Genomic DNA, 24297 nt, shown 5'->3' on the forward strand with positions numbered 1-24297 from the left:
TATTTTCTTTTAACGGTCTTTGTGGAATCCTTTTAAAAAAAAAGTAGTCGTTTTGAAATAACTTTGACCAAGAAGTCAACAAAAATCTGAATGTTATTTAAGAATTTTGCTGCTGCCAGTCAGTGTAGGACTTGTATAATTTGAGTTGTTGAATTGTGCCTTATTTTATTTAACTTTAACTATGTGTCATTGTGGCAGAGTTAGCTTGTGTGTTCTGTATTAGTGATATTTTTATTTGTTACTAATTTGGACCAAAAGAAGGGATATATCTTTTACGTATACCTTTTTATGTTTTCGTCTGCATGACAAGCGATCTGCTGTAAAACCTTGTGGCCAAAATCTTTAGTACACAACTGTTACCACACACTACTTGTATTTTCCAGTTTTGTACAAGCTAGGAAATTATATTGGCTGTTCACATGATGGAGATGAAGTCTACTTGTAATTATTTACATTCTAGGAAAAAACTGGTAAAATATTTAAGCTTTTACATGTATATTTATTATTTTTCTTTCCTTGCCAACACTACTTATTCTATGAGAATTATATAAATATATATATACATATATATATTTGTTGCTTAGGTCATATTTCCAGAGAACCAGATAAATGTTATGAATTACTGTTTGATTTTTTTTGTTTTATTTGATTGTGTGTTTTTTTTTCAGACTCGAGTTTGTCAATGTAAAATAAATAGGATTTAAAAAGAAGAATTTTGTTAGTGTTTATGTGTTATGTACATGGCCACCCCTGTTTTGTTTTTGAATGACATGATGTCACTTATGCCTTCCTTTGAATGCCATTTTGTTGGCCACCGCAAAATTAAATATAGCTTAAAATATTTATTCTTACTACAATTCACATAAAATTATTTGATTTTAAGAAGTCATTTGCAAAAATTAAATAAAGTTTAAAATATTATTTACACGTACTACAATTGAATAAAATGAATTTATTGTAAGTGTATACAGACTTAATGTACAGCCCTAGGCTATACCATGTATACATATAAAAACTCACTATTATTTCAAAATAAATAAATAAATATATAAAACATCATTGCCCATGTATTGTATCAAGTTCCTTTATGATCTGTAAGATGTTTCATTACTTTCAGTTGCCCCAGTGGCCTAATGGATAAGGCACTGGCCTCCTAAGCCAGGGATTGTGGGTTCGAGTCCCATCTGGGGTGTCTTCCCTTTTGATGAACCAGCAATTGTAGCCATACACGATCAATAAGGAACATAACATTCCCTCCCACTATGCTATTCACTACTTACTCAGCGCTTGTCATGTTACTCACCCCCGAATCACGAGACCTGCCATAATCTTTCTTAACCAACAGGCGTCTCCCTTCCTCCCATGGTAAATCACGTCAACGACTTTCTTTGACTTCATTCTCTCCTGATTTCAAATCCTTGCTCCTTAAATTCAGGACGATCGTTTCCTCAAGGGCCTAACTTCGTGGAGAAGCAATGGTTTTTACATTTATGTATGTTTTTGTGTTTCTCGCCGCCTTTTTGACAGCCCCTTCTGCAGCTGTGGGTAAGTAGGTCATACAAATGATACTTGAACTATGTGCATGTGTGAAAGGTTTCTGTATTCACGTGACAATGAAGTTTGAATAACGCTTGATTTTGAGTAAAGAAACCTTCCCTTTTTTCTCTTAGCACAACACACAGTTAGTATATGTGCATATTTACTGTGTAGTGCAGTTGGATTTAAAACATAAGGATAATAAATGTCACTCTTAAATTGTCAGGCTTCTAGAAATACATATTGCGTCACTATGGGGGTTTATGTAAGTGTATGTCTTTATTATAATGTTGTAAATCAACAGTAGAGGTGGCAGAAGTATATAGTAATGAATACTTGTGTATAGAAGGATTGTATGTATGAATCAATACTAATCAATATTTTAAAAATAAGTGTATAGAAAGATTGTATGTATGAATCAATATTATTCAATACTTATCTATGGTGACTACTAATTTATTATGTTGACTTAACTACTTATTTATTGATTATTTTTCTGTTCGTTTGTATGTTTGTTGTTGTTATTTGTGCATGGGTTGCATGTTTACTACTTATTTCTTTATTTATTATTTGTTTACTTCATTTTTATTATTTATAGATTATGTACTTGTCTCTTTGTTTGTTGTTGTTATTTTTGTGCACTTTCTGGCAAAGCTATAAATCTCATTATACTTGTATATATAATAAAAGCATTCAATTCAATCCAATAACAAATGTGGAAAACAATCATTAAATTAAAAAAAATGATTTGCCATCTATAAAATACAAACAGTTGTCAGTATTGTCACTTATTTCAATTTCAAAAAAGTACTATTTAAACATTTATGTGAAAAGACACACTTTACAACCTGCATCACCACCCATCAGCCTAAATGTTGTATAAATGAACTATAATTGCAAATCCTGCAAACCTAGTGAGGATAAGCAGAACAGAAAATGAATAAATAATTACAAATATTGTGTTGTTGTTTTTTTAACAGAGTTGACAAAAGCCACAGTGTACTGGGATGCCCAACAAAAGACCGTCCTGTTGAAGCCTGGGGTCCTCGATTCAAAAGGGGACGCATATGGCTTCCTGAACAACACCTTGTCCAGTACAGGTTGGAGCATCCTTGAGATCCGAGCTGGATACGGAGAAACATCTGAGACCGATGAGGTCACCTTTTTCTTAGCAGGCTACCTAGAAGGCTTCCTTACAGCCCAGTAAGTACAGTTTGACATAATTTTACTCCTAATTTCTCCTTATTATGGGAAATCACGGCATTAACCCACACGATTTCCCCTCTATTTATTTGCATCCCTTTGTTTGATACATCATTGTATCATTTTTTTCCTGTCAGACAAATGGTAGATCACTATACAAACATGTACCCTCAGCTCATCCATGATTCCACCATCCTTGGGCCAGTTCAGAAATTCATAAAGTGAGTCTGTTATAACATCTTCTAGTATACATTTTGGCATGATGACCTTTAAATGCTTGAAATGACAACACTGAGCTGTGAACAGAATGTGACTGTGCTTGGCTGTCCAAGGCAACAAGATTCTTGGACCAGATTGCAAGTGAAAAACAACAAGAGTTCGGATCCTATGTGGAGACACATGGGTTTCATTGTGGCCCAGATGGATGGTTTGCAAGCTGGAGTTGCAGAATGGGCCAAGAGACAAGGGACAAAGGTATTACAATCATATTGTTGTATTAATCAATGTAGTAATTCATTGAGGCTTATTTGGATAAAGGAACTAAGGAATTGGCCCGAATATAAGACGACCAAGATTATAAGTCTTTTTCAAGACTCCAGTTTGAAAAAAGACTCATGTTGACTACTTGTTTATGTTGACTACTTATTTACTTCATGGTGTAGCTTTAAATCTAATTGTAATTATGACAATTAAGTCATTCAATTCAATTAACCATCAAAGTGTTCAGCCTTCGCTTTAAAGGCATCTGGAGCCACTAGTGTTGTGAATGGCCACAATGCCGATTTTAAGATGACCAACACTTTTTCATTCTTATTTCAATGCAAAAAACATCGTCCTATATTCGGGTCCATACAAAGTAAGTGGCATTGTTGTCGTTTCTGGTTTAAAGGAAGAAGCAGTACTGACTTGCTGTTTATTTATAGGACTGTTTTAGGAAAGTATGGCAAACACCCTTGACATTAGGATACAATAACAATTATTTTCCCTATGCACATTTTGTCTGCTTCCCCCTTAACTATGTTACTTTGCTTGATCCTTTTCCCACAGCCGCTGTCCTTGTTTGCCGTCCAATTCCTAAATGCAGTCGGCGACCTGCTGGATCTGATCCCGACCTTGGTCCCCACCTCACCTGCACTCAAACACTTGAAACGTCCAGGGATGGGACACTGCTCTGCACTCATAAAGGTCGGACAAACATTTCAGTCTTACTATTTTCCTTGTTAACTCATTGGCTGCCATTGATGGCACTAAACGTCTAATCCATTCAAAGGGGGAGGGACTGCAGAATATTAACTTCTGTCCATTCTTCATGTCTTCATAGTTCAAATGGATTGAATGTCTACTAGAGATAAACTAATTTAAAAAGGTTTAATTTCGTTTTTTTAAGAACCACATGATTAAATGTATAGGCCCAGACAAAACTACATATTGCATGTTACTTTTGGTCCAAATACTTTATTGTGATCTCCTTTTTAGGTTCTCCCAGGCTTTGAGAACCTCCTCTTTGCCCATTCCAGCTGGTACACATACGCAGCCACCATGCGGATCTACAAACATTGGGATTTCCATATCACTGATCCGAGCGCAGCCACTGGGAAATTATCATTCAGCAGCTATCCTGGTAGGGAACTTTAAAGTACCATTACCCTTTCTTTATTGGGAAAATGACAATTTTTGAATTTCGAGCATAAGTCAATTCTATTCAAAGTGGGAAAGTGGCAGCGAATGAACATTATTTTTAAGTACTTTTTATTTATTTTCATATATAAATATATAACAATGCCTTTATTTTATGAGTATATACATTTGTCAGTTAATTAAAATGAGTACAAATGTATAAAAACAATAATAGAGCAGTTTGGTACCAAATTATTTCTGAAGTACTTATAATTCATTACCTGCATTAACATTGATAGACGTCCATTTTTTTTCTTGTAGGGAGAGTGCCTATTAATGATCTTGTACATGTAGCTGGTAGGTTAGGACAAATTAGTAATATAAGATACTAAAAATGAAAGTCAACAAACTGGCCTGCACGGTGGAAGAGTGGTTAGCGCATCTGTCTAACAGTTCTGAGATCAAGGGCTCAATCCCTGGAATTACCCTGTAACGGTTTTTTTGTGAATTATTATAAAAGGTGAAGTTGATTCTCAGGCTTTCTGGTGTCCCTGGATGACTTTTACCTTTTGGGGAGTGGTCTCATGATGACCCAGACCACCAACAATGTCTTCAACTCCTCCCTCTTTGGCAACATCAGCCCTAAAAGCCTGCTGGCTTGGCAGAGGGTTCGACTGGCTCACAGTTTGGCTCATACAGGAGATGAGTGGGCCAAAATCTTCTCTCAGTTCAACTCTGGTAGGACACAAGACAATCAAATCTTAACACAATACCCTTCTATACAAATCTTGGTCCAATTTTTGCAGGTACCTACAACAATCAGTACATGGTGTTGGATAGGAGCAAAGTGAAACTGGGCCACAGTATTTCCAATGGTGCTCTCACTGTGGTGGAGCAGATCCCCGGCTTGGTGGAGTACTCGGACCAGACGCAAGCGCTACGTCGAGGTCAGGGTTGAAGATCCTGGACAAATTTTGATTTTGGTGTATTAAAACTTGATGCATTTGTTACCGCCACAGGTTACTGGCCATCCTACAATGTTCCCTTCCACCCGAGAATCTATGAATTGAGTGGTTATGAGCTGATGTGGCAAAAATTTGGAGAAGACTTCTCCTATGATCTTTGCCCCAGAGCCAAGATTTTCCGACGTGATCAAGCTGCTGTCAAGGATTTGGATTCTTTAAAGCACATTATGAGATTTAATGGTTGGTTTTTATCCCGCAATGGAGTTTGTGGGGCTCAAAGTCAGCTGGGATAGGCTCCAGCACCCTGCAACACTCAAGAAGATACATTTTGTAGAAAAGATGTATTTTCTTTCAATACTTTCAATCCAAAGCAGAAATTATATATAAATGGATTCTCATAACATCTAATGGCATTTTTTTAAGATTCATATCAGACTCAATTAACAATCGTTAAAGTCTCATCAGCCGTGGTCTCGACTGCTTTGGCTAACATAAAAAACTTGTCACATTGCTTGTGAAGTCATCCCTTTAATTGTAAAAAGCTTCATTTTGCACACTTTGTTGATAATCACATGTCTAAACTGCCCTCCCAGTGACCTCACAGCCATTTCTTTTTTCCTTCCAGACTACAAGAAGGATCCATACTCTAAAGGTGACCCTTGCAAGACCATCTGTTGCCGAAATGACCTGAAAACAGAAGAAGCATCACCAGGCGGTTGTTATGACACTAAGGCAGGTCTCATAGGACGTTTTTTTAGATGATGAATGATGTTTTTTTAAGCTTATTCTATATTTCATGTTGCTGTGTGAGAAGGTGACCGACTTCCAAATGGCGGGGGAGTTCCACGCGGAGGCTGTGAACGGACCCACGACGCAGGATGGACTCCTGCCGTTCACATGGGATCAATTCAGCAGCATCAGCCACCAGGGTTTGCCACTATACTACAATTTCACCTTCATCAAGATGAAGCCTCTCCTTTTCCAGCCTTGAATATCAAACAGGGGAGGAAATACAAGCTCTTAAAAAGCTTTTTTTTGTTTAAATTGACTCATAGTGAACCACCTGATTACTTTCAGATAATCAAGAAACAATAATCGTGACTATGAACAAAAAATACATACATTTCTACAATGATTTTTATCAATGAGCCATTATATTGTTTGTGGGAGGAGTCATAAAATGTTACATTCCTTGTGTGGAAATTTTCAGGAAGCACAAACAATCGCACACAGCAAATTTGATTGTATTATTTCAACTTCAGAGTTAAGTTATTGAATTAATGTGTTTCGCACAATGCATAAATGACTCAGGGTAAAGGGAGATTAGATCTTTTATACCTTCAACTTCGAGCGATTATATCAGATTTTAAATAAATGTCATGAATGTACAAAATGCTAAAACATTGAAGGGTTTACGCAATGTTTGTGTGTACTCAAATTATCAATATTTTCCATGGAAATTGTGTTTATAATGCCAAAAAAACATCCATCCATGAGAACATCTCAGGGCTATTTTTGCATTTAAAGCATTGACTGTTATGTTCATTGTGAGATTTTAAAATGAGCTTTAATATTGATATAGTGCTACATTTGTAGTACTTTATTGCCTACCATTGACAACAATTCATTTATATTGTGAGCACTGACTGTGAATCCTCATTTTTTTGTGCTAGACGTTTTAATATTCGCTCATTTGCCCAGTCAAATTTGAGATTGGATATCCAGTACTGTCAATGGCTGCCAAATAAGTTAAGAATAAATTTGAAAATGTTCCCTCCTGTGTGCTGTCTTATATTTTGTTTGGCATAAGTGACTTAAGTTAGGTGGCGGCCCGGTGGAGCGAGTGGTTAGTGTGTCAGCCTCGCAGTTCTGGGGTCCTGGGTTCAAATCCAGCGCACATCCATCTGTGTGGAGTTTGCATGTTCTCCCTGGGCCTGTGTGGGTTTCCTCTGGGTACCCCACTTTCCTCCTACTTTCCAAAAACATGCATGGTAGGCTAATTGGACACTCTGAATTATCCATATGGGCGTGCAATTGACTTCAGCACCCCCTGTAGCCCTCATAAGGATAAATCGGTTCAGAAAACGAGATGAGACTTGATGTATTCCAGAGGTGGTCAAGTCTGGTCCTCAAGAGCCCCTATCCAGTCTGTTTTCCATATCTCCCTCTTCTAGCACACCTGGATCAAATAATCAACCAATCAGCAAGCTGTCCAGAAGCTTCCTGTCAATCCCACTTATTTGCTTCAGGTGTGTTAGTGGAGGGAGACATGGAAAACAGACAGCAGGTCACCTCTGCTGTATACAGTTTTATGTGGGGAAGAGGCCTTTTTTTAACTGATTTACTGCCATTGACAGATGTGAGGGCAGTGGTATTTAGAGTTAAACAAGAAACATTGAGGGGTGCGTCCCAAGATACCCTGTGCGTAATTCAACCCCCTCCTATGAAATGGAGGAACTGAAACACTCTAAGGTGTTTTTTGTTTTTATTTAAATGAGTGCTTTCATCCATGAAGTCTTACAGTTTTTCAATCTGCGTCTGTAAAAATGACTTCTCTTTCTTGCAGATATGACCAAGAAGAATTGTCCTCCCGGCAGAAAATGGGACAACGTTGTGACCACCTGCATTCAGGACATGATGGAAATTCAACGTGAACTTAAAACAGGTGAACATTTCTGGATTATCTTTTTTAAACATAAGCCTTGGTGACATTATTTTTCCATATCATGAATGTTTTTTCCAATAGAGCCAACCCCAGTTTTCCATCAAAAAACATCTCCCACTGCCTGGTCAGACCCAATTTCTCTGAGTCCAATTTTGTGGATTGCTGTAGTTTTGACCACCCTTGGGACCATCATGGCTTTGGCTCTCTGGATGATCTTTTTCAGATGGGAAAGCAGATTCAACAGAACCTCAGGTACACTGAAAATATAAAATACACCAAATTTACTGTAAAATGCTCAGTCGTTGGCACATTTGACAGCCTGGGGGGGGCAATGGATAACATTTCAACCTAATTTAACCACCATCAAGACAGTACAAAATATATATTTTTTATTTCATAATATCTACTCCAAGGGATTATATCATTTACAAGCGTAGTTTTCTTTTAATGGGATTCTTTTTGGCAAACATAGCTTTCAGAATTTGACTTTAAATACCAAAACTGTGAAATTCTCATTTACTGATGTCAGTTAAAAAAAAAAAAATGTTAAACTTGCTTCCTATTGGAAATTATAGAAATACTTGTACATATATATATTACTATACTACACTATTAATATTCCTTTTGGTAAACCACTAAAAATTATTTATATAAGGTGTATGCTGTATAGAAAGAAACAAGAAACCTTTGATTAATATTAATGATTTAATTTATTTTCTCATTATCAGCAGTGTTTTGTATCATTTGTACTTTTGTGAATTTATGTATTTCCCCCATTGTTTAATGCATACATGGCATAATTGTAAATGACTCATCTCAGTCATATTTTTGAGGAAATGACTAAGCAAGTGCTTATGTATGTGTGACGCTGATGTTAGATGGTAACTGTTTAGTTTCTGTTCTTCTCTCGGGAATCCCCTGGGTCAGCCCCGCTTTTCTGCTTGTCACTCCTTTTCAAATATTAGCAAGAGGTCAAATAAAGTGCAAAGTGAGAGTAGGAGAAAAAGTAAAAAGAGATAGAAAGACAGATGAAATAATAAAAAAAAACATCAAATAAAATATACTATTTGTGTATTAGGGAACACATTATTAGGATATTTTTAACTCATGTAGTTAAAAAAAAGTGACCGCCAAACCAAATACAAAAAAACCTTTACATTTACTATTTCCTCCCCAAAATAAAAAAAATTATAAAAGAACTGACACCACTCAAAAGACATGATGTATTTATGATTTATTGTTCTTCCTTTTTTTATTGCAGTAGCAGCGGAACCCGAACAAGATCCTGCAGAGAAAATAGATCCGCTTATTGAAGGTCACGAATTCAAACCATCAGTTTCAGGCTCCACCTCTTTTGACCAGACGGGCCCCCTAAACATTTCAAAAAGTCAGAAGGCAACAAGCCGTGGAGAAACAGACAGCGCCCAGCAACTTGGCGGCTTTCCACTTTGCAATTCTACGAGAGAGCATAAAATTCCACTTCCTGCCACAGAACTGGGTGGCACCGTCTTGGTTACAACTAAAACTTTGTAGATTCTAGTCCAGCTTTAGACTAGCGATCGATGATTTAACAAGAAAAATGCAAAAAATATCCTCGAGTGGTTAGCATGTTGGCCTCACAGCTCTGGGATCCTGGGTTCAAATCCAGGTCACGTCCACCTGTGTGGTGTTTGCATGTTCTCCCCGGGCCTGTGTGGGTTTCCTTCGGGTACTCCGGTTTCCTCCCACATTCCGAAAACATGTATGGTAGGCTGATTGGACACTAAAATTTGCCCCTAGGTATGAGTGTGAGCGTGAATGGTTTTGTCTCCTCGTGCTTTGTGATTGGCTGGCTACCAATTCAGGGTATCCCCCGCCTCTGGCCTGAAGTCAGCTGGGATAGGCTCCAGCACCCCCTGCGACCCTAGTGAGGATAAAGCACTTCATAAAATGAGATGAGATGAGATGATACCAAGAATAGTGCAAAATCAAATTTAGCCCACAACAACAAATTATTTGTTGACATTCTGGTTATGCAAAAAACTAATAAATAACTGAATAGTAATAATTCGCAGTAGTACTGCCGGCAAGTGTGTCCATCTAAAAATGTATTACCAGCTGCCACTGTTGCTGAGGGATCTTGTAGTATAAAATGAAAAGTTGAATGATTAATTACAGCAAACAATGTGATAGACAACAAATGGAGGCGCTTGAAAAACATTGACTTCAAATTGCAAAGTGTGGCTTTTCATAAGCCTGCCTGAGTCAATGTAGCTTTCATTCAAACAGATGTAATGCAGTATTTGAAACTACTATCTCATCAAAGATAAGTACTGGGATTATCGGTGACAGCCAGGTGAAAGTATTCTGGGGAACTCTCCAATGGAAGGTTGTTGTTGGTTTGTCTCCTTGTAGCGGATAAAGTTTTCCTTTTTTCAAAGCTTTCTCTGCCTTTTCCACGTTTTTCCAAGATGGACACAATCATCTCTGCCAGGTCCTGCTGTAATCTCTGGAAGTTCTCCCTGAGATTAAAATTAAGGAACAAAAGGATTACTAAGAAAATTCCCATTGGCTGTATCAAACAGTGCAATATTTTTTCTGGGTTAGGCTCCAGCACCCTCTGGGACCCTGGTGAGAATAAGCAGTATGGAAAATGAATGGATGAGCTGTCTTTTCTTTGAATATTGTCTTAAAATGCATCTTTATTTCTGCAGTTTGTCTCAATAAATAGTTCAAATGTAGAAAAATAAGTAATCTATGTGTATATTGGTTACAATATAACGCAGTATTTCAATGCAAAAATATCAAAACTCATTTTTTATGTTTGTTTTTGCTTAATCACAAATGGCTGTAGTTTGATTAGTAAGAGACGGCACATACATATTAATTAACATATTCATATTCATGTTAATGAACATGTATATATGTAAATACATAAGATTGTAGCCAAGTGCGATGGATTGATGGTTCAGTATTGAGAAACTTAATTTAATTTAATTTTTAAGCGCCATATGTAATCATCAATGTCTTTTAATGCCTTTAGAAACAATAACAAATGAATTTGTTTCTCTTTTTTTGCAATTCATAGCTGTATCAAATAGCATATTGCATATTTTTGAAGGAAGTATTAATATCAACACCAGTATCAACGTTAATATTACGTCAGCGCCAACTGATACTATAAAACAATATAATTTTACAGTGTACTGTTTACTCACGCTGTTGGTGGTGCGGGTAGATTATATTTGCCTCCAGTCACTCCAGTTAACCAGTAAGTCATTTCTTTGCCTTTGCCCTGTGAGCCAGTAACAGACAGCCAAAATGTACAATTATGAATGAAGCAACTAAATAATAATAATAATAATAATAATAATGATAAACTTCAACTCACCTTCAGGTATGTCTCTCCTCGCTGCTCATATTCAAAGTTACAATCAGTTCTTTGTAGGATGTTGATAGTAGACCGACTTACATGGATTCGGAGGGCTGAAATGGATTCAATCTATGCTTGATTTTGTGATAGCGCTGTGTGTTTATGAGGGTAAACATGGGTGTGTTTATGTTCCTTACGTAGGCCCGTCGACTCCATCCGAGATGCTGTGTTGACTGTATCGCCAAACAGACAGTAGCGGGGCATTTTGTTCCCCACCACTCCAGCAGCACAAGGTCCTAAAAAAATATTTAGAGCTTTACTCATTGGCTGCCATTGACAGCAATAGACGTACAATTTTGAAGTGGGAGTATTTTGTCTTTCCATCTTACTCTGAACTATCAAAATTCTCTTCATTGTTGTTCACCAAGGGCATTTACTTATTTGCTAGGAATTTTAAACAATTAATAAGACAAAAGTTAACTTAGAAAATGAAATACTACTTTTTCCCCAGTGTTCATGGCATTATTTGTTGAATAACACTGAATAAAGTTAAAAAAAAATGAGACTATCTGGTTAGCTTTTAACTATTCAAGCCCAAACTATGAAATTATAGACGGCAAATTATAATTATTTAAACTTGGAGCTTTAGTATTTTCCTGGAACACACAATTTTAAACACAATTTGTCACTATATTGTATATACAATTTGTCCTATATCATATTGCTTAGAATGCATTCATTCATTTTCTGTATGGCTTATCCTCACGAGGTTCGCGGGGGGTGCTGGAGCCTATCCCAGCTGACATCAGGCATCATCAAAAAGTAAAATTGAGAGACATTTACCTGAATGGACACCGATACGTATCCATAAAGGAATGCCCGGCAAGTGCTGCAACTCAAACGTCCCAACAAAAGACAAGATGTCAAGAGCCATGTGCGCAATGTCAACCGCGTGCCTGTCGCCGTTGCGTTTTGGTAAACCGGACGCCACCATGTACGCGTCCCCGATGGTCTCAACCTGAGAAATCAGTATGTGGTCAAAGTCTAAAAGTGCCATCAAGTAAAAAAAATCAGTTCAAAATGTAAGAAAAAAAACACCTTATAGACATCATGGTAGTCAAGAACGCTATCAAAGTTTTTGTAGATCTCATTGAGCATGTCGACCACTTCCATGGGGGTGCTGTAGCGGCACAGTGTTGTGAATCCCACAATATCACTGAAATACACTGTCACCTCTTCATAAAGCTCCGGTTCCACTCGACCCGTTTCCTTCAGCGACCGTACCACCGGTCTGAGGAAATAGGTTTGCAAAAAAAAAATAGGACATCTCTCATTTTGTATCTTTGCAGCAGGAGGGTGACGTGAACTAACCCAGGAAGAAGCATGAAGTTGAGTCGATCTGCTCGGTCCCTCTCCGCTTTGTACAAGGATGTTCTTTCCTCCACTAGATTTTCCAAAGTTCTGGAGTACATCTGGAGGCGTCGGATGAGGTTGTCCATGTACGTTTCAGTGGCTTGATTGTGTAGATTGCTGTGACCACCGCCGTTGAATAAGGACTTGTTATTGTTGACACTGTAATACTACTGTATGTTACGATATAATGTCAAAATGGACTACTGTGGTTGTCAGAATTATACCATTGTTTCATTTTCCGTACCTCTCATCCTCACAGGGGTCACTAGGTGTGCTTTTAGATTCTATCCCAGCAAACTAAAGTAATACCTCGACATACGAGTGCCCTGACATGAGCAATTTGAGATATGAGTAAAATTTTGAGCAAATATTTATCTTGAGATACGAGACAATTTTTGATATACGAGCAGACAGTGGAGGCGAGAGGCTGCTCATAAGAACATCATGGGTCCAGTCTTTCTAGTCGCAACTCCCTCATGTAATGTCTCTACGAGCACTGGGCGGAGCTTTGTATTTTTTCAGTGTTTTTTTTCCCCTGTTAGTCAGTGCGAATGGCGGAGCGATTGCTAATACGAGAGGAGTATATATACTACTTCTTGTTGGCAAGTGGTCGCGCGTTATCCTATTGTGAAGACATTTGTGTGCATCATTTTCAGAATATTTTGAAGGGAATACAAAAGCAAATAACCCTCGATAGGTTGCATTTGAAAGTCAGGGTGGAGGCGGGGCAAATAGAGCCAACCCGGAGAGAAGAAAAGTATAAAAATTTAAAACAAAATTAGAATTAAGTTTAGTACAAGGTTATATTGAATGTGTCGGCATCGTAATCCAAGTTCATTTAAATTTGTTTATGTTATGCTACAAGCGCATTGCCGTGCACCCCCTTTTATAATTAGTCTTATAACATATTCCTATTATTATTATTGTTATTATTAACGATCAGCAACTGATTAACGTAAAGATGTAAATGGTGACATACCTGAAAATCTTACCCAAAGCTAACTCGATTTTCTTAAAATCCGGCCTCCGCTCTGGATCTTCATCCCAACAGTTCTTTATCAGCATGTACAACTGGAAAAGACAATATCAGGACCTAGTTGTTCATTTATATACTTGACCTTTAAATCATGCTTTCACCTCAATATCTCTCTCCGACACACCGTCAAAGTTGAGTTCTGGTCTAAAGACTCCCATCCCGCTGGGATACTGTACCCTATACATCTTTTCTGAAACAATAAATAACATTAAGGGGAAACACAATGGTCAGTATCCAAATAATTAATGATATAGCTTGTCAATTATAAGAATAATTTGGATTTTAGAGGTATTTGATGAGGTTAAAGTCAGGGTTTTGGCACATTTCAACATGATACCTGTACGACTAGACCCACACGGCGTGTAGAAAGGAGCCCGCCTCAAGATAATTTCATGGGCAATGATTCCATAACTGTATACATCTCCTTTTTGAGATATGCCATCTTTACGGAGGTGTTCCGGGGCTGTCCATATATCTGAAGGGGGGAACAGATGAGGTTTCAGCAGTGTCACCCTAACTTTGTCTATGTACGTGATAAATGCAAAATCTGTCTGGTCTTTTGTGGTTTGGGCTGGTGCTTTGATTGGCTTGGTATTGTTATTTCATTGTTTTCTCCATTTTCCTACTCTTGTTTGTCCCTACCGACTTGCCATTCATCTCACACAGCTGCACGGTATTGATCATTAGTTTCTGTTCTGGTTGTTTAAAGGCCACAGATTGTTTTCTGATAATGGTGTCCAGAACTATACTCACTTCGACCCGGCCTCAAGATAGTATGGCAACCGAAGTCGGTGATTTTTACCACCATGCGGTTGTCAACGACACAGTTGGTGGACTTGAGACGCCCGTGGACTTCAATGTTACTAGAGTGGAGATAAGACATGCCCTGGCACAGGTAGAAAAAAAAATTAAAAGTTAAGTCTCTTTTGTGGCTAGACTGCAACACATTGTGCCTTCTTACCTTTGCTATATCATACATGACTGATATTTTAAACTCCATGTCCATAAAAGTTTCATCAGGGTAGGAGATTCTGTCATTCAGGATGTACTGAAAGGATAAATAGAACATCATTCACAACATAAAATAACTTAATATATGTATAAATCATTTTTGGATCATTTTTCTTTCATTCTCATCTGTTGCTCACATCTTTTAAAGGGTTTAGTTGGTGGTTTTTATTGAGGATTGTGGAACGAATTAGAGAATTTATATATAAAGTAGGCCCGGCAGATGAGTGGTTAGAATGTCGGCCTCACAGTAGGGTGACCTGGGTTCAATTCCAAGTTGGTCCACTTGTGTGGAGTTTGTGTGTTCTCCCTGGGTTTGTGTGGGTTTTCTCTGGGTACTCTGGTTTCCTCCCACAATCCAAAGATATGCATGGTAGGCTGATTGGACACTTTCAATTGCCCCTAGGTATGAATATTAGCATGAATGGTTGTTTGTCTCCTTGTGCCCTGCGAGTCAGCTGGGATAGGCTCTAGCACCCCCCGCGACCCAAGTGAGGATAAAGTGGTTCCGAAAATGAGATGAGATGAGTTAGTATTTTGCATATGGATGACTTAAAAATTTTAGCCATCCAATTCTCCGACGTCTAATATCATCAATGGCGGCCAATTTGTTAATTTTCAAAACCTGACCAAAAGGCAAACAAGTATTTATGGTTTATAATGACACATAGTGCTTATTGGAATAACTTTTTTTTTTAAAACAAATCTTTAAAAAACAAAATAGGAAATGGGATTAAAAATTAACTGTGAAACAATAAAGCGATAGCCTGCAATGAAAAAAAAAGGAGGCCATCAACAGCCATAAAAAAAATGTCATCAGACAATGACTCGCATTGGCATTGTACTGATAAGCCATGACACGTTGTGCTTATTGGAATAACTTTTCATTTTTTTGTAGCTTTAAAAAAAACAAAATAGAACATGAGATTAAAAATGAACTGCAAAAATAATCATGGAAATTAACAAAAAATACAAAATTAACATAAGATTATAAAGTACTCATTTGAATTAGCTTTGTTATGTTCATGGACTTCATATGCAAAAAAAGAAATAAATTCATCATTTTAGAGCCCTGTTTTTCTCCATTCTTTCATTTTCTAAACTGTTTATCCTCCTAAGGGCCATGGGGGGTGCTGGAGCCCATCCCAGCTAACTACGGGATATAGAGAGATAGACAACCATAAATGCTCACACTCATACCTAGGGATGATTTTAGATTGTTCAAGCAGCACAGCAAGCATGTTTTTGGATGTGGCAGGAAACCCGAGTACCCAAAATAAACCCACTCAAGCCCTTGGAGAACATGAAAACCCCCCACAGGAAGGTCCATACCTGGAATTGAACCCTCGATTCTAGAACTGTGGGTCCAAAATAATAATAATACTAATAATATTAATCCCAAAGGATAATAAATAAATGTCTGTTTGCGTGTGTCCTGAATTCTACTCACCCTGAGGGAGCCTCTCTGGCAAAGCTCAAACACGCCAAACACATCATACTCTATCTTCACGGTGCCATAGAACTTAGTCAGGTTGTAGTAATCAATATGCAGCAGCTTGAATTAAAAAAACACAACAAAAAGTTAAAACCCCCTAGCAACAATGCACTTTTCTCCTCTTCATTTTTACATTGAGATACTTGACCCAGTACAATACAACCTAAAATACATATTTCCTAAACTTTTTCTGTGCCATCGACAGTGACAGATAACCAATTGTGTTTAGACATATCAGTAAATGTCTACTGTAGTTAATAGTAGCCAAAGAGTCAACTACTTTTTGTGAAATTAAATAGAAAATCAGTATGTATTTTTTTTGCATTTGTAAAGTATTGAAAGATATATATATATATATATATATATATATATATATATATATATATATATATATATATATATATATATATATATATATATATATATATAGGCAAATATTACTTAAACTCTAAAATATACATAAATAAGTCAGTATAGTACTTTAGTAACCATAAAGATTACAATTATTTTATATATCTTTTTTTACATTGAAAATCATATATATACGAAGCCTACTGTGATGCTCACTTATGTTATTAGACTATCCAAATGTGCCAATTCAAAAATACAGTAATCTAAATCAACTATTGTTTTAGCAGCATGTTAGACAACATTGACTCACTAATGTTCATCTCTACACAATAATTACTGTTCTGTAAGTGCCAAATTCATGAAATTCTGCATTTATTTAACGTATTGTCATAATTATGTCGTACGGTATTGAGCTCAATCCTCTGGTCTTCTGTGAAGTCTCCCTCGGTGTGTTTCAGTTCTTTTAGTATAACGGGCTGAAAGACAAAGACACAAAGGTTGTTAACATTTCAAATGCTTTCTTTTCATTTCTATGTAAATCCACTTTGTTCTTCGGGCACCTTTTTGTCGTAGCGGCATCGACGTGAAAAGGCAGTGCTGTCTTTTCTCTTATCTTCATCAATCTTTTTCAAAAAAACAAAACATTATTTCCTCATACCATTATTAGCATCTGATTACTATCACGTCATTTTCTAATCTTAGATTAGGATGAAGATTATTACCTTTAAGGAAACTTCCTTCTCATCCAACGGACCAATTAGGTGGGAGTTGATGTGTGACCACTTTTTCTGCATTTGACGCTCTTTTCTGTTCTGTCTAGAATAGGTTTGATACATTAATGAGATAAACTGATACATAACATACAAAATCTCACACATACACACATATACTTGTTCCTACTTGTAAAAGATGAGGGCAATGGCTGTCACCACGACAACGCTGAGACTTAGAACGATTACAACCACATCCTGCGTAACCAAGGCTAAAAAAATATCCCAAAAATATACCAATTTTCAGTGAGAATTCATGTAATGTGCATTTTCCACATACTTTGAGTGATTCTTCAAGATTGCATTCAAAGCTTTGCAATTTCTTTTGTAAAGTTGTGTCAGAAGATTATTATCTTTAGTTTTGAAGATGCGTTAAGAGGAAATATTGAGTGTGGATGAATATTACCGTCTAACTTCTCTGGTACATCTGAAGGCAAGCGATTTCCTTTCCAAACAAGAGCAGGTCTATTGGTTACGTCTATGGTTTTATTCCTTGAAGTGTCAAATACCAGCAGTGTCTCGTACTGCAAGAAAAAAAACATATATGTATGCATATGTATATTTTTATATATGTATGTATATGTACATGTAGATATATGTATGCATATGTATATTTATATATATGTATGTATATGTACATGTAGATATATGTATGCATATGTATATTTATATATATGTATGTATATGTACATGTAGATATATGTATGCAAATGTATATTTATATATATGTATGTATATGTACATGTAGATATATGTATGCAAATGTATATTTATATATATGTATGTATATGTACATGTAGATATATGTATGCAAATGTATATTTATATATATGTATGTACATGTAGATATATATATATATATATATATATATATATATATATATATATATATATATATATATATATATATATATATATATATATATATATATATATATATATATATATATATATATATATATATATATATATATATATATATATATATATATATATATATATATATATATATATATATATATATATATATATATATATATATATATATATATATATATATATATATATATATATATATATATATATATATATATATATATATATAAAACCTATTTTTTATGTCTAAAATGTATTTTCCTGTGTCTGTATTCTCAACCTCATGCTACTGTGACAATGAAATTTCCTGAATACGAGATGAATAAAACAATTTAATTTAATCTAATCTAAGCTACTTCAGAGCAATTTATGGAATTAATCTTCATCTAAAAATGTACAAATCAAAAAGTTCCTCAGAGCTTTAAAAAGTGTATTGGCTGATGAAGATAGGCTGCAGTGTTAGCTCAGTAGTTAGCACGCCTGATTGCCACAGTGACATCTTGATATATAATTCCGTCACCTGCCACTAATTTACAATAAATTATATTCTTTTGTTTGTGTGTTTTTACACAGCACATGGTGGTAATCACAATTAATAATGAAATGCATATCACCTTGCCGGTAATAGTGGATGTGTAAATCATGGAGAAGTTAACGTCTCTGTCACCATATTCGTCCAGCACGTAGTGGCCTGCCATACCTGTACATAGCAAACACAGTATTGATGACATTAAGTATTGATGGACAAAATATAATATATGATTCAGATATTTCTTTGGCCAGCAGAAAAGGCCTTAACGGCCCCGAGGGCATGTCACTGATATAACTTATAAGCATGGTTTTGGAGTGTGGGAGGTAATGGGAATAACATACCGTCAAAGGAGAAATTGACGAATGGGTTGTCATTGAGTGAGATGTCAGGAGCTCTTCGGTTTTTCTGCTGATTGAGCATCCTCTGCCTTAGCGCTTCGCCGAATAGTAGAGCGCCGTCATGATAGCCGGCCACGTAGTCGTTGATCTACATTTATGTAAAAATATGCTTTAAATTTACACGGAAAAACCTGCAGTTGTGGTTGCCAGAATTTTATATTTGAAAAAAATCTGGCAGTTGTGGTTGCCAGAATTTTACAATTAAAAAATATCTTGCAGTTGAGGTTGCCAGAATTTTACAATAGAAAATAATCTTGCAGTTGTAGTTGCCAGAATTTTACAATTAAAAAAGATCTTGCAGTTGTAGTTGCCAGAATTTTAAAATTAAAATCTTATAAAAAAATGTAAAATGCACATAAAAACAGTATAATCCATGTATTGTTTTAAAAATAAAATCCTGCCATAATTGGCTGATGTTTAAAAAAAAACTGCTAGTTGTTAGCTGGGATAGGCTCTAGCACCACCGGCGAACGTTGTTTCATTTTTTTTCTTCAATTAGAAGATATTTAAAATACCTACCGTGTCATTGTAAGGTAAAACAGATCCAGAATTATAATTCCTTTGTGGGAGCGTGATGACTAGGACGTTTTGCATACCCGGAGTTGATGTGGTGTTGACGTAATATTCCGGGCTGGAAAATAAAAAGTAAATAATGTGGAGATTATCAATATGTTGCAGTTGTGTTGAGAAACTTTTTTAATGAAAATAGATTTGGAATATTGTAATATACTTACTTGTAGATATCCATAAGAATAAACATGATGTCCGGGTGAATTGGGTCAATTTTGGACTTTATTGAAAGAACGTCATCGAGGTGACCGCAAACTATGAAAACTGAAAAAAATACAAAATAAAAGAAGAAACTTTGTGTATTGTGTGCAGTATTAGTTTTTGGTTTAGAATGTTGATCTTAATTCGTGTTCAAAAATCTATATTTTTCACTTTGACAATACAATACATTGGCACATTACAACTTGTAACACTGAAACTAAGGAAACATATCAACAATAAATAGGTTAGCCCAAAATAATTTTCAAGATTTATGAATAATGAATGGAAATAAAAAAACTTCAATATTAAAATTCCAAATTTTAATATTTGAATAGTAATTCAACCAAAAAAAGAAATGAAAAAAAAATAGAAATCAAATTACAAGTAAAAATCTTCAAATAATACATTTATTTTGGAATATTTTTCATTTATTTTCTTCATTTTATTATATTTTTTTCTTTTTAAGATTATTTTTATTTCAAGATTTTCAAATTTCCAGCTATATTCTTCCATTTGTTTTTCTATATTAGCATATTTTTATCAATAGCATTTTTATTTACTGATGTTGATGACATTGACCTGAACATACTATTAAAATAAAAGAAATCAAATTACAAGTAAAAATCTTAATATAATACATTTTTAAAACCAAAGTAATACACTTTTAGAAAATCAAAAAACAATAATACAAACATTTTGTCATTTTTTTTCTTTTTAGGATTATTTCAAGATTTTCACATTTTTAACTGTATTCTTCCAACTGGTTTTCTACATTAGCATCTTTTTACAAATAGCCTTTTTAAATGTACTGATGTTGATGACATTGATTGACCTAAAACTGCTATTAAAGGATGAAAAAAGTTCACCTACTGTTACTGTGTCTTTTCCGTGATGTCAGAGCCTTCTTCAAGTCATCCTCAGAACGAAGCATCTCCCTCTCTATCGTTGTAGCAAAGTTAGCCGAAGCGGCTTCCAGCGCGTTGGTGTACCTATGATGACATCAAAAAGATGAGACCAACCCAAAAGATTGCGAAAAAAAAAGAAAACGCTTTGGCCATTCACCAGAAACAGTCCTCAGTTGCATTATAAACTGGCTTCTTGTAGACATAAACATGTTTCCACTCGTCTTTGAATGGCAACTTATCCCTCAAAAAGTGAGAAAACATGTTGGAGATCTTGCGTGCTGGCGGCAAGATTCGAGTCAGTTTGGATTTGTAGTCGCAAGAGAGGCCAAAGCTTCCGGCAGAGATGATTGGAATGCTCAGGCTCAGGCCGATTTCATCACTGGAACCCCCAAATGAGATGGATCAGTGGCTTTTCGGTGTAAAACGCCGTCAATTTGGAGCGGCGTCGTACTCACTCTACTAACTGGAAGGTTGCATATGTGCAAGAAGGTCCCAACATGACACATCCGTTTTCACCAGTATTCTGGAGGAAAGAAAACTAGAGTTTTTTTTATCCTTTAATGCAGGGGTTAGGAACCTTTTTGTCGAAGAGAGCCACAAACTATTCATATTTTCTAATGTTATTCCTTGTAAGCCATACAACAGATTTAAAAGTCAAAATACATACTCGTAAACAAGTGCCTTTTCCATTTTTTTGTAATTACACCACTTTTAAAGTGGAAAAAAGCAATATTTTTAAAAGTATTCTTATTCTATTGCCAATCAATGAGAAGATGCATTCCAGAAGAGTCAAAAATGAATATTAAAGCAGTTCTAGATGTAATATCTCAGTTCTGTCACCCACGATGTCCATATTTTAGCTCACAGGTTAGCAAAAAGCCAGATGCCCTCATCAAAAGAGCCACATGTGGCTCCCGAGCAATAGGTTCCCTAAAATTCTACTTATACTTCAGTGCATCTTAAAATGTTCTTCAATGTTGGTTCTTTGGCTCTTGTGATTTATACTTGGGTTTGACTTACACTGAAAAAAATAAGGTATTTTACTTTATAAAATGTAATATCTCACATGCAGCATCTTGAGTATGGCCACGCCCTCACAGGTGCTGCTTCCACAGCCCTGCCGGTTGTACACGGTGGTGTTGAAGCCATGAAAAGTAGCCGTCAAAACAAAGCTTAAATCTAAAGACAAAGAAAATAACACTCATTAACATATGAAGTTATAACTGAGCATATTTGGAGATGAATGCAGTTTTTACAAGCATTTTAAAACATAACTTTTAAAAATTCTGAGAATCCCAGGCAACATCAAAACATATATAAGAACATTGAGAATTTGGCCTTTCGTTGAATTATAGGATTTTTTTTTAAATGAATGACTTTATCAAAAGTGAATGATAAAGTGTGTAACATTGGATACAGATTAAAGTGTTTTGGGTGTAAAAATGGGACGTTACTCGTGAAAAATTCAAGATATGAAACCACTTCTGGAACAAATTAATATTATAAGTAAACCAAGTGGTTAACACGTTGGCCTCACAGTTCTGGGGTCGAGTGTTCGTTCCCAGGTATTAGTATTTTAGTAGTATTAGAGTTTTAGCGTGAATAGTCATATGTCTCCTTGTGCCCTGTGATTGGCTGCCCACCGATTCAAGGTGTTTCCTACCTGGTGTATATAGTAGATAGCTGTGATAGGCTCCAGCACCCCTCCACAACCCTGGTGAGGATAAGCGGTTCCGAAAAGGATTTATTTAATGAATGTACTACTATATTATCAAGTTTTCCTTTGTATAGTATATTAAATAAAATCTCCAAAACGACTATTATTTATTTTATATTTAGAATATATATATATATATATATATATATATATATATATATATATATATATATATATATATATATATATATATATATATATATATATATATATATATATATATATATATATATATATATATATATATATATATATATATATATATATATATATATATATATATATATATATATATATATATATATATATATATATATATATATATATATATATATATATATATATATATATATATATATATATATATATATATATATATATATATATATATATATATATATATCCTATTTGAAAAAGTATTTTTACTTTGAGGCCAAAGAAAATAAGAATTTGGAACATTGTGAGGACAACAATTTGAAGTGAAAAGTTTATGTATGATTAAAATACATGACCATTTCTTTGCTCTTCCATTAGTTAATGAATGAAGTAGTAAATATATGGATCAAGTTTCAAGCCATACTATGTTTCCTGTTCTCCTTGGTGTCCTCTTCAATAGCTCGTTCCACGGCAGCCTGTACGAAGGGCAGACTCCACTCATAAGTGTTATCTTCCAACAATACCACATTCATGGTGTATTTACGGTTGGAGGCCAGACAGTCATCCAACATCTTGTTACCAATCACTGCCATGACCAACACTCCCAAGTAAGGTAAACTATTAAAGCCTCCCATCTTTAATCCTTATTGTCTTTTTTTCACTCCGTCAGGTCGTCTCCACGCTTCATACATCTCTTTAAAAAAAGGGAAAAAATCCTTTCCAGTTCATGTCAAGATTGGATTCCACCGAGCAGACGTTTCTTGATTCGCAGTCTAGAATCCAGAAAGGTTTTTCATCGTTGGCTGGCTTTCAGTTAAGGCAATGCGGAAGACACCTGTGGCTTTCCCAGGGAAAGCTTGAGAGCAATAATCCACCACCTTGGTTTGCGCCCACTCTATCAGTCCTCCCTCTTTATGTTAATGAACAACCATAGAGGTGACAGTCACAACACTAGTCAGCCCGAGGCAGGCACGACGATAACGACTCCCACACTCCTCCAAGACCGACGCCACACCTTCCTCGTACCTGCTTGTTTATAATTTAGCCGAAAGGCCATACTGACATGGGAAGTCTTCACTGAATTCCTGAAGGAAGAAAAGGGCTGCCATCTTATACTGTTGTTATAGGGAAATGATCATGTTAATTGTGAATATGGCAGAGGTCGGAAATATTGTTCAGGGATTTCCTTCAGCTAGGAGCAGAGGGTTTGCATGATGTGAGGGACAAAGGTGACGACGGGCTGTAAAGACAGGGCTCGTGTGGAGCTGATAAACAGTGTATGCTGTAAATTTAGGGTGGATTCGGCCTGTAAAAGAGAAAATTGCTAACAAACCACTATCATTGTCGAATACAATGATCAGATGAGTTATGGTAGCATTTTGTATTATATGGTATGTATATCAATTTCAATGGAAGGACATTTTATTTTGTTGTTTGGGTGGATGGGGGGTTGGATGGGTGGGTGGATGGGTGGATGGGTGGGTGAGTGGGTGGGTGGTTGGATGGATAGATGATAGATGGATTGGAGGAT

The 24297-nt window shown here is 35.8% G+C and overlaps 3 protein-coding genes, 1 long non-coding RNA gene and 1 other non-coding gene across 6 annotated transcripts; 4 read left to right on the forward strand and 1 right to left on the reverse strand.

Moving 5' to 3' along the window:
• The first annotated feature begins 1119 nt into the window (after positions 1-1119).
• On the forward strand, positions 1120-1192 carry trnar-ccu (transfer RNA arginine (anticodon CCU)). The gene has a single exon. It is a non-coding gene; the product is annotated as a tRNA-Arg (tRNA).
• A 127-nt stretch (positions 1193-1319) lies between these two features.
• On the forward strand, positions 1320-7094 carry plbd1a (phospholipase B domain containing 1a). The gene is made up of 11 exons (XM_077734461.1): positions 1320-1545; positions 2517-2739; positions 2877-2960; positions 3072-3213; positions 3787-3924; positions 4216-4360; positions 4894-5094; positions 5163-5303; positions 5376-5561; positions 5947-6053; positions 6136-7094. The coding sequence occupies exons 1-11, from the start codon at positions 1476-1478 to the stop codon at positions 6310-6312; spliced, it is 1614 nt and encodes a 537-aa protein (XP_077590587.1). The 5' UTR covers positions 1320-1475; the 3' UTR covers positions 6313-7094.
• A 556-nt stretch (positions 7095-7650) lies between these two features.
• On the forward strand, positions 7651-10340 carry LOC144208216 (uncharacterized). Of its 2 annotated transcripts, none has more exons than XM_077733943.1 (4): positions 7651-7793; positions 7888-7986; positions 8068-8238; positions 9248-10340. In XM_077733943.1, exons 2-4 carry the CDS (start codon positions 7890-7892, stop codon positions 9517-9519), a joined length of 540 nt encoding a protein of 179 aa, XP_077590069.1. In that variant the 5' UTR covers positions 7651-7793; positions 7888-7889; the 3' UTR covers positions 9520-10340. The 2 variants fall into 2 exon arrangements, with proteins under 2 accessions (XP_077590069.1, XP_077590070.1); XM_077733944.1 differs by having other exon boundaries at positions 9251-10340.
• gucy2ca (guanylate cyclase 2Ca) lies at positions 9342-23574 on the reverse strand. Its single transcript, XM_077733947.1, has 27 exons — positions 23191-23574; positions 21960-22072; positions 21349-21416; positions 21051-21272; positions 20859-20977; positions 19952-20051; positions 19737-19848; positions 19161-19305; positions 18902-18987; positions 17818-17935; positions 17542-17623; positions 17364-17457; positions 17202-17264; positions 17046-17117; positions 16246-16350; positions 14749-14835; positions 14541-14673; positions 14125-14262; positions 13889-13977; positions 13731-13822; positions 12710-12868; positions 12437-12629; positions 12182-12356; positions 11536-11634; positions 11357-11451; positions 11184-11260; positions 9342-10487 (listed from the first exon to the last, which is right to left on the reverse strand). The coding sequence occupies exons 1-27, from the start codon at positions 23399-23401 to the stop codon at positions 10286-10288; spliced, it is 3249 nt and encodes a 1082-aa protein (XP_077590073.1). The 5' UTR covers positions 23402-23574; the 3' UTR covers positions 9342-10285.
• LOC144208220 (uncharacterized) lies at positions 14516-24197 on the forward strand. Its single transcript, XR_013328848.1, has 3 exons — positions 14516-14682; positions 23227-23374; positions 23437-24197. It is a non-coding gene; the product is annotated as an uncharacterized LOC144208220 (long non-coding RNA).
• The last annotated feature ends 100 nt before the right edge of the window (positions 24198-24297 follow it).

The sequence above is a fragment of the Stigmatopora nigra genome, chromosome 15, assembly GCF_051989575.1.
Source record: "Stigmatopora nigra isolate UIUO_SnigA chromosome 15, RoL_Snig_1.1, whole genome shotgun sequence".
Lineage (NCBI taxonomy): Eukaryota > Metazoa > Chordata > Actinopteri > Syngnathiformes > Syngnathidae > Stigmatopora > Stigmatopora nigra.

What these genes read in the sequence shown, in the direction of transcription:
- LOC144208216 (XM_077733943.1), top strand. Translation starts at nt 7,890, where the DNA reads ATGACCAAGAAGAATTGTCCTCCCGGCAGAAAATGGGACAACGTTGTG. An exon ending in TCAACGTGAACTTAAAACAG is followed by an intron (nt 7,987 to 8,067) that starts GTGAACATTTCT and finishes TTTTTCCAATAG; the next exon opens with AGCCAACCCCAGTTTTCCAT. An exon ending in CAGATTCAACAGAACCTCAG is followed by an intron (nt 8,239 to 9,247) that starts GTACACTGAAAA and finishes TTTTTATTGCAG; the next exon opens with TAGCAGCGGAACCCGAACAA.
- gucy2ca (XM_077733947.1), bottom strand. Translation starts at nt 23,401, where the DNA reads ATGGGAGGCTTTAATAGTTTACCTTACTTGGGAGTGTTGGTCATGGCA. An exon ending in TGTCGGAGAGAGATATTGAG is followed by an intron (nt 13,823 to 13,888) that starts GTGAAAGCATGA and finishes TGTCTTTTCCAG; the next exon opens with TTGTACATGCTGATAAAGAA. An exon ending in ACTACCATGATGTCTATAAG is followed by an intron (nt 12,357 to 12,436) that starts GTGTTTTTTTTC and finishes CTGATTTCTCAG; the next exon opens with GTTGAGACCATCGGGGACGC.
- plbd1a (XM_077734461.1), top strand. Translation starts at nt 1,476, where the DNA reads ATGGTTTTTACATTTATGTATGTTTTTGTGTTTCTCGCCGCCTTTTTG. An exon ending in CCAGTTCAGAAATTCATAAA is followed by an intron (nt 2,961 to 3,071) that starts GTGAGTCTGTTA and finishes TGGCTGTCCAAG; the next exon opens with GCAACAAGATTCTTGGACCA. An exon ending in ACTGCTCTGCACTCATAAAG is followed by an intron (nt 3,925 to 4,215) that starts GTCGGACAAACA and finishes TCTCCTTTTTAG; the next exon opens with GTTCTCCCAGGCTTTGAGAA.